We start from the raw sequence: 17164 nt of genomic DNA, 5'->3' as shown, positions 1-17164 counted from the left end.
GGCCCTAACTCCTCTCCCCCTTTTCCTTCCCCAAAAGAAATCTCTTCTTATCATATCTGTTGAGTGTATGGCATTTTTTAAAGATATCCTAACAGGGTGTGTTGGCCAGGAAGGGCTCTCCTGGTGGTGTCTGGTCTAGTCATGTGGAGACCCCTTATACCTGCCGTGCTTCCTGCACCAAATTTGTCTTCTGTTCCACCAATTGCTAACTGCCCACACGGCTTTTGCTCGACCACGCATGCGTGGGACCCGCACTGTGCTCCAGCCTCTCCAGAGCTTGCTTTCACCAGACCTCCTATTGTTCGGGCAGCACAAGTCCACTTCAACAGAGCCCCTGGGAGGTGCTGCAGCTGCCCTGTGCCTGCTCAAGCGCACAAAAGAGGCTTTTCAAAGCGCACTGGTGCAGGGCGCCATGCCATGCGCCGACAGTTTGGGTGGACCACCGTGCTGCCGGCAAGGCAGTGGCCCCTGGCACTTGACCACGGTCCCGCTGTGCATGCAACACATGGCTGCCGTGTTGGCTTGGGGTAAAGAGGATGGAGATGCTTGTTCTCCGAGCTGCAATTTCTTATTTCCCTTTTCCCAAAATTGTTGGGGACAAATTAAATAGTGACAATTAGGCGCAAACAGATTTTATATGAAAGAGGTTTATTAGTTTACTTAATCACTGGTGTTTTTTTTTCTTTTTTTCTTTTTTTACTTTTATTAATTACGCTTTATTCACTTTGTATCCCCCATAAACCCTTCCCTCCTCCCCTCCTAATCCCACCTTCCCCCCTTCTTCACGAATGCCCCTCCCCAAGGCCACTGATAGAGGAGGTCCTCCTCTCCTTCCTTCTGATCCTAGTCTATCAGATCTCATCAGGAGTGGCTGCATTGTCATCTTCTGTGGCCTGGTAAGGCTGCTCCCCCCTCAGGGGGAGATCACTGGTGTTTTCTAAGTTAATCAGACAACACATAGCTAGAAACAATTCAGATAGATATATGATCTTCAAAAACCTAAGAGATCTACTGAATATGGCATTTGAAGATGTTTTGTTAATTTAAGAATTTTTTTTTTTTTTTTTTTTTTTTTTTTTTTTTTTGAGAGTGGAACATGTCAGCTCCTGGCAACACCCCATTCAACTTCAAAGAGCATCAAAAAACCTTCATATGGTGTTTGCCTCGTATGTGGCTAGCTAGCTACTGGCCAAGAAAATGCTCTTGCTAAAACTGCAGACAGAACACTGGACACACTGGAGGCAGGCAAGTAGACTGCTGAGCTTTGCCAGGACAAGGCAGGCAAATCCTTCGTAATTCCTCTTCACAGAAAAATCTGCCAGATATTCTGGGCCAGCAGGCCAAAGTGATGGCTGCTCCAACACTGCAGAGGAATCTTGAGTGACATCTGTGCAGCCAACTATCCCTGTCATTTCTATGGTTTTGGAAGCTGCTTCCTCTGCACTTCCTGCATATTCAGATCATATTTATCCTTCTCTGGTAAAGCTGAAGATTAGATAGTTATAGGCTTACAATTAAGCTTAGCTGTTTAGGATTTATGAAGATCTTTTAGGTATAAAAAGATGTTTTGTTTGGGTTTTTTTAATTGGTAATGCAACTCATGACAGAAGTTAAGCACAGCTTTGAACACAAGATAAGATAGACAGCAGAGTACTTTCTTCAAGGTTGCTAAATACACATGGATTAGACATGGTGAATGTGATTTTTACGTGATAGTATATATTTTATTAATGTTAGAGAAAGTCTTTTATTTAGACAAAAAAGGGGAAATGTTGCAGGAAACTTGATCCCATTGTGAACCCTGAGACTGTGAAGTGTAAAAACCTGTTTGGTGAGGCTCATCCCCAACACACACCTTTAATCCAAGAACTTTCTGTTTCTTATAAGCAGGTGATGATGGAATGGCTCAGCTCTAGCACACCCCTTTAATCCAAGATCTTTCTGAGCACAGGACTAAATAAAGTTAACCCTAGGTCAAGAGAGGGAGCAAGAAGCCAGCTGACAGGGAGTAAACAAAAAGAAGGGGCATTGCGAGAAGGCTACTTAAGACAGTGTGGAGAAGAAGGGGCTTTGGGCTTTTTCCTTCTGGGACATCAGCTGAGTATGAAAGTCAGCTGAGTGCTTTCTTTCCATCTCTGAGATAGCAGGTTTTCACTGCAGTATCTGGCTCTGAGTCTTCATTGGTAAAATCAAATGATTGGGTTTGGTTTGGTTTGCTTCAAAACAAGTAGCCTTGCCCCATTTTGTGAAGAACATGTTTGCACATGTACACATATGACATATGTATGTGTGTGTGGCATTCCCTTATTTCTCTCCTATTTGTTTATCACGTAACACAGCATTGAGTTGACATCAGGACTCAAGTTTCAGATCTGTATTAGCATATTCAAATTGTAAATATTCCACAAGAGACTTCACTAGGTGGTCTTGGGAAACTAGTGTGTGTGGAGCTGTATGGGGGTAGTTATGTTATGCTAGGTTAAATTATGACACCACTGTCTTGTTTTGAGACAGGTTCTTGTAGATATCTAGTTTATTTAAAACAGAATCAATGGCTACGTAGCTCAGGATGACCTCAAATTTCTGATCTTCTTACTGAGCATCCCAACTTCAAGAATTACATCTGTGTACCACTATGCCGAACTTATGTGTGACTGGAACTCAAACCCAGGGCTTCACATATGCTGGGTTAAGCACCCCACCGACTGTGCTGCATTCCAACCCTTTTTATTATCTTTATTTGGAAAGTAAATATAACAGAAGAAGTGGTTAGTTATCAGAGGGGAAAACATGTGATGGTCGGTCTTGAGCACCAACATAATGGGATTTAGAATGACCTAAAACATGTATTTCTGATGTGTTTGTGAAGATGTTTTCAGAAAAGATTAGCTGAATACCAATCCTCAAATTGTGTGGCACGTCCTAATGGGTTGCCCATATATAAAGAGCTTCGAGGAAAATCCAGTGTGCACCTGCCTACCTTCACTCCTTCCTGAGTGCACCTGTCATTACCAATGCCATGCTCCACCAACATTCGACTCCGGGATCTTCAGCCTTCCAACATGGTCTCAATATAAAGGACCAGAGACTCTCGGGGGGAGGGGCAGCGGGAGGAGTCCTGTGTTCTGTGTCTTCAGTGCTGAGACATCCATTCATGGACTGAGTAGCCAGAGTTCATTTCCTCTAGAGCATTTCCCAATCTTCCTAATGCTGTGATCCTTTGAGACAGTTCCTCAAGTTGTGGTGACCTCCAAACAAATTTATTTTCGTTGCTACTTCACAACTGTAATTCTGCTACTCGTGAATCTTAATATAAATATTTTCAGAGATAAAGGCTTACCACAACCCACAGGTTCAGAACCACTGCTCTAAAGGGCATTAATTTTTCTTAATTCCCAGCACCTATCATACAAGCCAATCTCAATCTCCCTCTTTCTCATTCTCTTGCATGCTTCTCTCTCTCTCTCTCTCTCTCTCTCTCGTGTGTGTGTGTGTGTGTGTGTGTGTGTACATTTCTTTCATTGTGTTCTTCTAGAGAACCCCACATAAAATATTATATAAGTAAGTGAAAGTTTTATAGAAAAATCTTTGTATGTTCTGGTTCTTTTCAGATCCACACACATACCCAAACTGGAGAGAGACCCTATAAATGTAAATAGTGTGGGAAATCCTTTGCTCATTTTTATTTTGTACAAGTTCATCAGCCAATGAGTTGACTTGATGTCTTCAAAAGCACCCCTCATAAACACAAGCCTCTCCCTAAGAATCCTATGGTATCCTGTTATCAGAGAGTCAAATTAGGCATGAAAAAGATGTCTCCCTTAACTATTTTAAATTCACTAGAACTTGGCTGACTTTAAAGCAGAGAATATATGTCTCATAATCCAGGTCCCTTTGTACTCATGCTGACTTCATGTTTTTAAAATGTCTAACTTGAGTAATCTGTCCTCTGTGACATAAGGACAGTCATTTCTCTTTGCCATGAAGCTGAGGCTCAGCTCAGATCTCAGTCCCCACTTCTCCTTCTACTTTGCAGATGGTCCCATTTATTTTCAGGAATTTTTTAGACCTCACGCTGAAGAATTTCAATCATGGTCTGAGCTTTGACATTAGCATAGAATTCAAAGAGTATGGATTCTAACAATAAATATATCACTAGAAGTTGGGGATTTTTCTGGTTCCTTCCCATGCTGTCAGTGAGCACTGTCTCTTGCTTACTCAGTAAAAGCCCTGGGAGTACAAAGAACAGAGGTCACTGATTCACTGCCTGTTGTTTGTGTCTTGTGTGTCTGTGTGGTTGGATGAGGGAAAAAGTATGTGCTTTCTTTAAAAAGAATATTTTTCATTAAATTTTTATTTTTACATTAATTATAGTTTATTTACTTTGTATCCCAGCTGTAGCCCCCTCTCTTGTTCCCTCCCAATCCCACCCTCCCTCCCTCATCTCCTCTCTCATCTCCTCCCTGCCCCTCTCTAAGTCCACTGATAGGGGAGGTCCTCCTCCCCTTCCATCTGACCTTAGGTTATCAAGTCTCTTCAGGGCTGGCTGCAATGTCCTCCTCTGTGGCCTGGCAAGGCTGTTCCTCCCTCGGGGGGTGGGGAGGAGGTTAAAGGGCCAGCCATTGAGTTCATGTCAGAGACAGTCCCTGTCCCCCTTACTAGGGAACATACTTGGATACTGAGCTACCATGGGCTCCATCCGAGCAGGGGTTCTAGATTATATCCATGCATGGTCCTTGGTTGGAGAATCAGTCTCAGAAAAGACCCCTGTGCCCAGGTATATTTGGTCCTTGCAGGCAAATGGTGGAATCTAGAAAAGATCATCCTAGGTGAGGTGTCCCAGAAGCAGAAAGACACAGGGTATATACTCAATTATAAGTGGATAGTAGACCTATAAGATAAGATAAACATACTAAAATCTGTACATCTAAAGAAGATAAACAAGAAATAGGACCCGGGAGAAGATGATCGATCCTCACTTACAAAGACAAATGGGATGGACATTGGAAGTAGAAGAAAACAAGTAGCAGGACAGAGCCTACCATACAGGACCTCTGAAAGATTCTACCTAGCCGTGTATCAAAGCAGATGCTGAGACTCATAACCAAACCTTGGGCAGAGTCCAGGGAATCATATAAAAGAAGGGGGAGTTAGTAAGATCTGGAGAGGACAGGAGCTCCACAGGGACCAAAAAGAATTTTTTTTTAATGGCAGCGTATGTCCAGGACTCTTCTGGTTCATAATTCAGTATGTTTCTAAACTGGCTTATTGCAATAAGGAGCTACCTGAGAAAGAATGGAGCTGTCAAGAGTTAGCCAGGAAAATCGGAAGCGTTTAGTAATGGTTTTGTTTAAGTGTCTGAAACCTGGAGACATGGCCGACCGGCTGCTTGTCTTCCAGGGAACTGCGGATTCCAGTGAGTAACTGTGCCACCATCCTCTCAGCCTTGGTCACAGAGCCAAAGCCGGGCTGCTGAACTCAAGGAGGAAAAGTGGCAAGTGAAGGAAGGGCCACTCCGGCTGCTCTTAGTGCAGAAGCTGAACGGAACAGGGCGGTGCCTGCGGTTCATGGGTTCCCGTCCTGTGGGCGGGTGCTGTGGGCGGGTCCTGGAGCTCCGCTCGCTCGCGGTGCGGTGCCATCTGCGGTTGCCGGAGGGTGAGAGCCCTGGGCGCCCTTCCTGCGCCCTGGGCCGCTGGAGCCCCGCATCTCCACTGCGGATTTCGGGCAGAGTGCAGGGGGCGACGGCAGGCCTGTTTTGGAAGACGCAGGTCCTGTGGTCCTTACTCAGCCCATCCCACCGCCCTGCAGACCTCTCCAGCGCCCAAAGGTCAGGAAGACGTCTGCCAGGGCTCCCAGACCCTCAGATCCCCGCGTCCTGACCCTCTGCCATTCGGCCACAGCTTCCAGTCTTTGCTCCTCCCCTGTTGGCCCTGGGCACTACGGAAGCACGGGGTGGGTGCAACCTTTTGACGTTTTATGACGACTCGACATCTACAGAGTTTCTGCTGGAGAACCGGGCGATCCAGAAAAGTCACATAAAGAAAGTTAAGGTTACAGGTTTGTGTTTGGCCCGTTAGACATAGCTGTCTTCAGCTGCAGGTTGGACTTGACCGAACAGTTAATGATCTTAAGGCTTGACCAGGTAATTCTGTGTGCTAAAAGAGCATTAAAGCGGATGTTCTGTTGGAGGGCTATCTGCTTATATCCAGATCTTCTACAGTTTTACCATGTCTACATCTTTGTGAGGACAGGTCTAGAACTAACAGGCTGCCGACACATTTCGTGACTTATCACTTCTATGTCGCAGTTTCTTTGCCTCACTTTAGTACTGTCAGAATCTTCCAGTTTTTCAACTGCTGTTTTTGGTTCTTCTGTTGCTCTTTGTAGTGCTAAGAGCGCGCGCATGTGCACAGACGCGCACACACACACAGACACACACGCTGCTTTAGATGAAGCTATTAACACTATCAGCTGGACCTCAACATTTCCATTTAATTCTCATGCGTTGAACAAATACTGACACACTGTTCTTGGCATCCAGCATGCGGCGCGCCCAACTGAGAATATCTCCGTGGGTATCGAATTTACCACGGCAGTAGGGGTATTGTGAGGAAAAATATGCTTAGCAAATTTCTAGTGTTAGAATTAAGAAAGGAACAGGCTGGTAGTCAGTCATGTCCACAATGGGGTCACAGAACAGCGTGACCCCAAGTAGGGTAGAACGAACAGGCGTGCGGCCCGTGTCTGGCACCAGCTGCAGCTGGGGATTTGAATCACTAAAAGGGCGTCTGCCTAGCATGTTGAGAATCGTTAAATCCCCAACATTTCAGAAAAGGGGAGGGGTGGGGCGGGGGCGGGGAGATGGTGAAAGAAGGTGCTTACTGCAGGATCGCTCCAGGAGAGCCTACATGCAGGGAACCACAGCCAGACCTTGAGTTCAGTATTAGTTTTGCACAACTGGATCTTAGGATTCTGGATCTCATGGTTTGGTGGAGACAGCAGAGGTAGGAAAACAGAACGCAAGGAGAATAATGACAGGGAATGGCCTGTTGCTGGCGGGGGTCTCAGTCCTACAGACTCTCTGCTCTCGTCCCTACAACATGCCCTTCTGTGAGACTAAACTCAGCGATTTCCGCCTTTGTGCTTTCGAATTTGTCTTAAACCCTGAAGCTGGGTTTAAGCTAGGTGATTTTTTCCAAAGTAGAATACTGGAAACCAGCGCCAAGCAGGCGCAAAATGAGAACAACAATGGTTTCTATTTGGGGTTGTGGAATAAGCTCACATTACACATGTTAAGTGCACAGAGCCTGCCTGGCACATAGGCGTCCGGGGTTTAGAGACTATCCCCTGACCCTGATGCCTTCGTTTGACAGGCACACATTCAGCAGTTAGCTGCCCGGTAGGCACTATTTAGGTCCTGAAGCTACAGCGGCATTTAAAAGCAGTGTGAATCTTCCCTTTGCGTAGCTTAGCTGGCAGCACAGACTGGGGAGGTGAGTTAACAAATACGGTCAAGTATGCCGAGAAGCCTGCCGCTGGCCAGTCAAGCTCCATACCCACATGTGGCCTGGACAGAAGCCATCAGTAGGCATCAACATACCGTTCCGTGATCCTGGTTTTTATCCTCCAAGCGACATTGTTGGCCCGCAGCACCGCACGCTGAGGCGCGTGACTGGGCGCGGTTGTGAATGGTGGAGCTGTGAGGGGGGAACAATGGTGTGCAGGACGCCGAGCGCTGCCACTGCAGCCCATCGACACCTCAGTGTGCAACTTGAGAACTGAGCTGGCATTTTGTCTCTGTACTTTAAAGGAGATAAACGTACAGGAAGGGCACCCCAGGGGAATGCTGATGGTACTTTGTGGCCTTTTCCTGAAGGTTGGAACGTCGCATTTAGTATTAACTTGCCTGGACCAGGAGAGACTATATTCATTTCTGGAGCGCGATTAGAGTGGGGTGCTGGGACTAGACAGAGGAGAATCACTATTGAACAAATACCTTCTTCTCTTCTTCTCTTCTTCTTTGCAGCCTTCGTTCATGCTCTGAGACGACTGTTACTGGAACCACGGATCCTGCGGTGTTAGTGGAAGCCACGGTGGAAGAACGGGACTGTCCTGTCTGTCTGACCTTCCTCAGGGAGCCTGTGAGCACCAGCTGTGGCCACACTTTCTGCCACAGCTGTCTCTCTGGACTCTGGGAGCTCCCAGGAGAAGCCCAGAATCTAGACTACACCTGCCCCCTTTGTGGAGCACCTGTGCAGCCGAGGAAACTACATCCCAATTGGCAGCTGGCCGGTGTCATAGAGAAAGTCCGTCTGCTAGGGTTCTGTATGGAAATGGGACTAAAGACTGACGTGTGTGAGCTCCACAGGAGCCGCTGACAATGTCCTGCAAAGAGGGTGCTGTATTAACCTGTGAGGCCTGCAACCAGTCCACAGAGCACGAAGCACACAGTACTGTTCCCATAAAGGATGTTGCCTGGGAATATAAGGCAGACAGTAAAACTGGGCCCCTCCAGCCTTTCCTCTGCCTCTCATCTGGCTGTCTCTGTATTAGAAGCTTGTCTCTGAGAGCTGGTTCCTTTGGCTTCTGCTAGCTACAGTTCCTTGCATCTAATATTCTGAGCTATAACTTTTCCTTTACTCATAATCATCTTTGATTTTCTTCTCTCCCACTTCCTCAGTATCACATCTCAAGGCCCTACACCCCGACTCAGGCCGTGTCTAGTTACTTGGTATTAGCTGAATCATCTTAACCCCCTCATTTTATAAACCCAACTCAGGCTGAGTAATTTTGGATCAAGACACATTATTTTGGAGCTGGAAAGGAACAGAGATGAGTCCCTTAAGACTGATTCGCCAGTTGCCAGCCACGCTTACGTACTAAGCATGTATTCCTACAGCATCCATGTTGTCAGGTCTTTTCTGTCTTTAGGTTAAATTAGTTAAAGAGAGATGTCTTAGGGTTTCCGTTGCTGTGGAAATAAGTCATGACAACAGCAAGTCTTATAAGAAAAAATCTTTAATTGGGGCGGGCTTACAGTTCAGAGGTTTAGTCCATTGTCATCATGGCGGGAAGCATGGCAGCACGCAGACAGACAGACAGACAGACAGACAGACATCCCCACACTTTGGGATAAGTCATCCCTGTTGTATGTACTGCTTTTGTTTTAACATCTGTGATCAGCTTCCAGACCCCACCTTGCTCTTTACCCAGATATGTCTTAATTCTCTTTCTTCAAGTTAAGATTAAAATGTAAATATATATGGCAAATCCTCTGAATCAGCATTCTTCTCCACAGCACAAAGATCTAAAACATGTACACTTTGTTTTGTTTTGAGAGTTTTAGAACAGGGAGGCACTCTAGCATTCTGACACGGAGGGTAAGAGCTTGGTTAAATCCCAGCCCTGTCATCCACTAGATGGTCACTTCCTGAGCCTCGGTTTTCCTCTCTGTAAAATGGTGATGACACCAACATCTAGGCACTGTATTTATATCATTTCTTTTTCTTGCCACTGTCACCAAACACCTGACAAGACCTGCAGCAGCCACGGAAGGGAGAAGAGGGTCATTTTGGTTCACAGTTCAAAGGGATCCATGGCATCATCGTGGGAAGACCACAGGGACAGGAGCAAAAGCAACTGGTGGCAGGATTTCTATAGTTGGGAATAATGAGTAGGAAGTGAGGCCATGCTGTGAAGCCTCAAGGCCTGTCCCACAGTGATCTAATCCGCCCAGGCTCTACCTCTTAAAGTGTGCTCCAGCCTCCCCCCACACCGTCACCAGCTGAGGATCAGGTCTCCAAACACAGAAGCCTATGGCGGACGCTTCACTTTCCAACCTCAGCAATGTTAGTGCATGTGCAGTGTTTGAACCCTAGCCAGCACTTTGTAATTCTTCAACAAACGTGGCTGTTATCAGGAGGAGCTGTCGGAGCTGACACCCTTTCCTGGGAAAGTAATGCTTTGCAGTAGGAATCTTTTGCATTACTTTCCCAGGAAAGGGTGTTACCTCTGTTGTGTATCAGAACTATCCAGGCAGCTTGCTAAGTTCCACTTCTCATTTGATGACTGGGGAAGATTCAAGCCTCTGCCATGCTGATGCTCCTGGCCGTGGACCACACTTTCAGCAGCAAGGTTCTGGGAAATAACAGGGAACAAAATTAATGAGAATAAATGTAGTCCAGGGAAGGGGCCTTTTCCTAGAAAGTCTGGCTGTTCACGGACGCGTGGAGGCTGTGCGAGTTAAGATGACCCTCAACCCAAAGAGCCCCCTGGGTGTCACACGGGCAGAGCCTGTGCCTTCTGTGGTATTCCTTTTCCTCTTGGTGGTTTTTCCAGCCTGTTGCCTGAGGACCACTGGTTTTCCCATCAGCTACCAGGAGCCTCTCAGTCAGCCTAGAATGTCTGCAGTAGCATCATGATGGGTCACACTCAGGAGCTTTCTGTCTCTTGCAGTGGAAACTCCAGGAGGCTCTGGAACATCTAAGAAAAGAGCAAGAAGAAGCCTGGAAGCTAGAAGTCAGCGAGAAGGAACGAGCTGCCAGCTGGAAGGCAGGTTGCCCTTGAGAAAGGGGTTCGTGTCATCCCTCTCTTCTAGAGAAGACAGTGAGGGCTTCTCCATGGCTGTGAGGCAGAAACGGGCCTTAGGATTCCCTTTACTTAAAGCCACATAACTTCTCAGCTCCAGCATAGAGGTTTGGAGGTAGAAGTGACCTCCGACCTCAGGTCTTCATGTATGAGGAGGAACAGGGCCTCGCACATGTGAACTCGTGGGAGTGCAGCTTGTAGAGTGGGTGTCAAGCAGCAGTTTCCGGAGTGACGACACAGCTGTTAAGACTTTGGTTACCTAAATATTAGGAAACCACCTCTGAAAAATATTAGAAGCCAAGAGGCATAAACTCTCAGAACTTTTGATGGAGACACTGTAACAGCAAAGTGATCTAAACTGGTACAAGCAGCATAAAGACATCAGCAAGAAGAAAAACTATCCAACAGCGTAGTTACCATTCTTAGTTACCATTCTTAGTTACCATCTGGCTGTTATTCTGAAAACGGAAGGTAGTCTGCCTCCTTTTTTGTTTCGGTTTGGTTTGGGTTTGGGTTTGGGTTTTTGAGACTGGGTTTCTCTCTGTAGCCCTGGCTGTCCTGGACCTCAACTCTATAGACCATGCTGGCCTTGAACTTATAGAGATCCACATGCTTTTGCCTACCACAGTGCTGGGATTAAAGGCGTGCACCACCTCCACCCAGCCTCCTCCTCTGCATCTTACCAAGATAGGATCCAGTACCAGGACCGTGGTGCATGCCTATAGGCCAGCCCTGGGAAGCAAAGGCAGAGAATTGCTACAGGTTCAAACCCAGCCTGGTCTACCTAGTGACTAATAGTCCAGTGGGGCTACTGGAACCCTGTCTCAAGAAAAAAGAAGGAGCATATCCTACATCTTGCTGGGCTTGATAAAAGTAGGACAGGTTAAATGTCACTCATCGAGAAATGTGAAATTTAAGTGCTCCTAAGCCCAAAAGTGCCTTATAACCAACATGTCAGCAAAAGCAGAAGAACGTTTCACTTACTGAGAGGTCACCCTCAGAATATGTGCGCGTCAAGCACACCAAAGTTATTTTCAGGTTGTATGTGAAGATATATGTTTATGTAAAACACAAATGAACTTCATGTTCAGACTTAGATCTCATTGCCAAAATGTCTCTTTATATGTGTATGATCTAGAACTGAGAAAAATTCCAAGTCATTAAGAAAATAGTCTACCCGTGAAAGGGACCATAATTCCATGGGGCTGTGGGGAGGCAGGGAGGTAGGAAAATTGGATCCTTTGTCTCTGCCTCCATAGCACCCAGTACATGGTCATACCAGAGCATTTCCAAAGTGTGTGTGTTTGCACCCGTCCCTGTCCTCCATCCCACGTGGCTCTTACACTGACAAGATCAGTGCTAACTCCCGCCTTGACTCCACAGACACAGATGGAAACGCGCGAGTGGAAAGTATCGGCAGCTCTTAAAGGAAAAAGAGCTGCCGTGTGGGCGGGCAGAAGAGGAGGCAGCTGCGGCTCAGGCTAGGCTGGAGCAGGAGAAGGGAGAAACGGCCAACACGCTGGAGGGGAGGCGCCAGAAGATCGCCCAGCAGAGCCGGGCCGTGCGGAGGATGATTGCAGAGCTGGAAGAAAGGTCCCAGAGACCCGTGCGCTGGATGCTGCAGGTGCGGAGCGGCCTTTCCCGCACACCGGAGCCAGAACTGAAGCTGGGCTTCAGGAGACCGCCTTAGCTAGTCCCTCACGGGCCCTGTGGCCACACTGGCCCCCACCCCCAGGCCGCTGTCCGCCTCCAGCTGATATTCCCACAGGCCGGGTCATCCGCCCAGCCAGGGGCAGGAGGGCACCAGGGGCTTAGGCTAATAGCATGACAGCATTCTAGTCCCTTCCGTCCTGGCCGTGTGGAGATGGAGCCTGAGGTGTTCAGCCTGGTCGGGTCTGCTCTGCTCTCCTCCCATGAGCTCCCCAGCCCTAACTTGAGGAAGCCCCTCCCAGAGCTTGTCCGTCCGGTGTCTCGGACTCACCTGCTGCGTTCTTTTCTCCTCCTAGGGTATTCAGGAAGCCGTGAACAGGTATGTTCTTATCCTCAGAGCCTCTGTGAAGCCCCTCGGGATAGGGAGGCCTGGCCAGAGCCGGAACTGGAGAGGAATATAGACTGAGTACCTACAGAAGGCTGAGGCTGACTCACCGTCTTACATTCTATTGCCTGAAGATTTGTTGACCTTTTTTTTTTTTTTTGCACTTAATCAAATTCATTCCAAGTATTACCAATAAGAATTTTAAGTAAAGCTGAAGTATGTTGTTTCGTGTAAGTGGTCCAAGAACATGACACGTGAGTCTTTCAACTCAGAGTATCAGCCTTTCTCCTTTGCATCACACCCCTAACTTTTCTTCTGTCCCAATACTCAACTTTTTCCACAAGAGGGAGCTGTATTTTTCGCTCCCTGTCACAAACAGTTTGAAGCTCAAGCCTGACGTCCCTCCTCTGCTTCACTAGACAGGGCAGCCTGTGTGCCTGGCTCTGGCCAAGCCCCTCTTCCCTGGGGACGCAGGCTCCAGGGGCCCAAGTTAACACTCCTGCATCCAAAACACACCCTCTCCTGCAGGAGCAAATCTTGGAGCCTGCAGCGGCCAGAACCAATCTCCTTGGAGCTGATGGCAGATTGCCGTGTTGTAGGACTAAGCGAGATCCTGAAGACGTGTGCAGGTATTAGACACTTAGGGACGGTGATGGGCAGGGGGCGGGGCTCCGCCCACAGAGATAAATGGCTCAGTGCGGTCTGGATGCTTCATCTAGCCCCACCCCTCCCGTTGCTGCGAACTCTGTCTTCATCAGAGACTTCCGACTTGTCCCCTTGTTGGTATCAGTGTTGCCGCTAGGATCTTTTTCCCTAGTTGACGTGCGCCTAGATCCGGACACAGCTTACTCACGCCTTGTCGCGTCCAAGGACAGGAAAAGCGTGCGCTATGGAGTCACCCAGCAGAACCTGCCTGACAATCCGGAGAGATTTTACCGCTACAACGTTGTCCTGGGCAGCCAATGCATCTCCTCTGGCCGACACTACTGGGAGGTAGAGGTTGGAGACAGGTCTGAATGGGGCCTGGGGGTGTGCATGGAGAATGTAGACCGGAAGGAGGTGGTCTATTTATCCCCTCACTATGGCTTCTGGGTGATAAGGCTGAGGAACGGAACAGAGTACCGGGCAGGCACGGATGGATATCCCCTCCTGCCTGTGTCAGTCCCTCCACACCGGGTGGGAGTCTTCCTAGATTATGAGGCTCACGATGTCTCCTTCTACAATGCGACTGATGGTGGCTCCCACACTTCCACCTTCCCCCGTCACCCCTTCCCAGGCCGCCTCCTGCCCTATTTCCGTCCTTGCTACAGCATTGGCACTAACAACACCACCCCCTCACCATTGTACCCTGGGCGGGGAAAGCTAGGAGAGCCACCAAATAACCTAATGTTGGAGTTTGGCCTGGTACCCAGGGCTGTTGGAGGATGCCTCCATGGACCCAGCCTAGAACCCAAGGGCCTCTTGGTCCTACCTCATAGTATCTTGGTATCAGACCAAAGCGTCAGTGCCTCTCTCAGAAAAACAGCCCTAGCCAGATAAGTATTGTGATCCAAGATGGAAACAGAACTGGAAAAACAGACTTTTGACCATTCTGGAGATCATAGCCCTCCTTCCTGGTTCCACAACTAAGCGAGTGCCAACGATTAAACAAATGCAAATTGCAGGAAACCTTTTAAATAACATCTTCCAATGAAACAAAACGAGGCCAGGTACCTCACATGAGGCCTGCTGCTACCACACAAATCCTAACCTCACCCAAGAGACTCCTCACCACACATCCTCTCTGAGAATGTGGGCGGGTCTGCGCCCTGGGCTTGTCTTTTCTCTAAGGGGCAGGATCTGAAAATGTAGGGGCCTTGTTTTTATTTTTACTTTCTGTATAAAGAGACTGAAAAAAAAAAACTTAAGTTGTTTCATACAGAGCTTTGGGGTTAAGATTTTAAAGGTTGTAAAATGATTTTCACTTTCAAATGAAACCAAGTTGACAAATTCAATTCACCGATCACAAGTCTGCCTGTCATTCATTACATCTTGGGTCTGAAACTTGTGTCTGAGAGAATTTGGGTGTCCTGTTTGGAAAACGGGCTCTAATCTGGCATAAAATAACATTCCTCTACCTTGCCTGTTTATTGTAAAGACTCAAAATCCATCCAGTGCTTTTGTTCCCTGTAGATAATGGAGGGCAAAGAGTAGACACTGCACGCGGCAGCCTTCCTGCCTTGCAACTTTGTTCCTCGGAGCCCCTCCCAGCAGTGCAGAGCCCTTTAAACAAAAAGTAACCATGCCACACTGTGTCACAAGGGCATACTGACATGAGGCCACAGAGGTATATTGTATATCTGATAGCATGATAGGTTAGAGTGAGGACTGTGGCCTCAAAATCGAAAACAAGGTAATAGCAAAGAAGAAATAGAGTCATCAGGAAGGAAGGAAAGCCCAGCAGCTCATTAGGGTTAAATTAGGATCTTCTGATGCCACTGGGAGCATTTAAATGGTTCTTGTAACTGTATAACATTCTCCTTGAAGGTATAGGGGAGCAAAGTGTGGGGAGAGAATCATACTTAAAAAAAGCCAATTGGTTCAATAATGACAGGGAATTAAGATTATATATTGAACTGTTGCTTTAAAGTTGTCATGTCAGGGAAAGTTGCACAAAAATAGCCCACAAGTGACAAGACTGGGAAGTGGGAGAGTTTGCTGGCTCTGCTCATGGAAAGGGACCAATCCTGTGGTTGCCTTATGTTCTCAACCCTGCATTGCATATACAAGTTAAATGGTGTTATTAAACATGTCAGAATACTGTAATCATCTCATCTTCGTGTCCTTCTCACTGAAAATTGAAATTTTATTCACACATAGCCTTTACAGCTTCCTCTTGGACTCTGCACACACAGTGGAAACAGTCTAGCTCCAGGCATCTTTAAAACACCTGTGAACTTGTGTAGGCACCGGAACGTATGAAGAGTTTATTTTCATGAACCTTGTCTAGAGAAACACGTCAGCAGCATCCACATTTGCTCCCGTATTTGCTTGGTCCTAATACCATAGATGACAGGGTTCAAAGTGGGCGGGATGATCAGGTACAAGTCAGCTAAGAGCACTTGGGTGTGCAGAGGAACGACGTCCTGCCACAGCCAGGCTATATATATGGACGCAATCCCAGGGAGATAGAAAAGACACATAACTCCCACATGAGAGCCACACGTGCTCAGTGCTTTCAGCTGGGCATTCTTGGAGGACAGGCTAAATACTGCCCTAAGAATCAACATATAGGAGGCAGCAATGAAGGCCATATCAGAGCCCACAATAATAGAGGAACAAATCAAGCTATACAGACTGCTAGGCATGGGGTCCGCACACACTAACTTGGCCACAGCCATGTGTTCACAGTAGGAATGAGGGACTACGCTGGAGCCACAGAATGGCAAATGGCTCAACATCCAGCTCAGCGGAGTCATGGAAATGACAGCTCTGATGACGATAGTCACACATAATCCCAGCATCAGTTTAGGCGTGAGAATTCTCCTGTAGTGTAGGGGCTTGCAGATGGCCACATAGCGATCAAAAGCCATGGCCAGTAGCAGCCCTGTCTCCACAGCGGTGGCAGCATGGACAAAGTACATCTGAGTGAAACAGGCATTAAAGCTGATGGAGCTGTCCCCTGAACTGAAGATGCTCACCATCTTAGGCACCACAGAGGAGGCCATAACAATGTCCACAGCAGCCAGAACACACAGAAAGAAGTACATGGGCTCTTGCAGAGTGGAATCCACGCAGACCACAGTGATGATGAGGGTGTTGCCGAAGAGAGCTATGCTGTACATGGCACTCAGTGAGATGGCCAGCCAAAGATAGGAAGACTGCAAACCTGGAATGCCCACCAGGAAGAAGGCACCAGGGGACTCCATTGTGTGGTTGGGGGATGGTCCTGACATCACAGTTTAGGTGGCTTTTCTATTGCAGTGTAAAGAGAAGGCAATGGAATGCCGTCAGACGTCTTCCGGTCTTGGATGTGGGCAGATCCTCAGTGTCGGGGTAGTGTTTTCAGAATCAGAAAACACAAACTAAGCCATCTTGCTCCATTTCCCATTTTCATCAAGGTTCTCTGTGTTAACGGATTCTATGCTTTGTTCAGAATCATTTGTTGATTTCCCTCCTTTAGGAAGTCTCTTACGTTTCATGAAGAGGTAAAACTAGAAACCTTCCCAAGATTTTTATAAAATGTCTCAGGATGACCTAGAAAGGTATGGCCCGGCAGTCCTAATGCTCCACCCAGGTCTTTCTTGTATTTTCTAGTGGGTGATTCTTGTTCATGTGGCATCACTGTCTGGAGATGTTGGCTGATCATCAGGGGAAATACGGCGCTTTCTTAGAACATAAAACAAAGCTCTATGTATTTCTTCTGCCCTGCGGCAGATGCGGTGCTGGCCCTACATCACCATGAATCAGGAAAGCAAAGGAGCCACTTATATTGCTACTAGAGTCACACCCCCAACACTAAAAACATTATGTATCACTTGCTACCTCTTTTGCCTTAATCAG

At 47.4% G+C, this 17164-nt stretch overlaps 2 protein-coding genes across 2 annotated transcripts; one reads left to right on the top strand and one right to left on the bottom strand.

The window, feature by feature from the left end:
- Nucleotides 1-238: 238 nt before the first annotated feature.
- On the top strand, nucleotides 239-14161 carry Trim68 (tripartite motif containing 68). Its single transcript, XM_055623685.1, is given in 10 exon segments — nucleotides 239-527; nucleotides 5530-5827; nucleotides 8027-8364; nucleotides 8367-8488; nucleotides 10456-10551; nucleotides 11971-11993; nucleotides 11995-12211; nucleotides 12594-12616; nucleotides 13151-13251; nucleotides 13440-14161. Coding segments are annotated over 10 exon segments (2229 nt in total).
- A 1433-nt stretch (nucleotides 14162-15594) lies between these two features.
- LOC129688720 (olfactory receptor 52I2-like) lies at nucleotides 15595-16557 on the bottom strand. The gene has a single exon (XM_055623684.1). It carries the CDS (start codon nucleotides 16555-16557, stop codon nucleotides 15595-15597), a length of 963 nt encoding a protein of 320 aa, XP_055479659.1.
- Nucleotides 16558-17164: the final 607 nt, after the last annotated feature.

The sequence above is a fragment of the Psammomys obesus genome, unplaced genomic scaffold (assembly GCF_907164565.1).
Source record: "Psammomys obesus unplaced genomic scaffold, mPsaObe1.curated_primary_1811, whole genome shotgun sequence".
Classification (NCBI taxonomy): domain Eukaryota; kingdom Metazoa; phylum Chordata; class Mammalia; order Rodentia; family Muridae; genus Psammomys; species Psammomys obesus.
This window is presented reverse-complemented; position numbering and strand designations above follow the sequence as displayed.

What these genes read in the sequence shown, in the direction of transcription:
- LOC129688720 (XM_055623684.1), bottom strand. Translation starts at nt 16,557, where the DNA reads ATGTCAGGACCATCCCCCAACCACACAATGGAGTCCCCTGGTGCCTTC.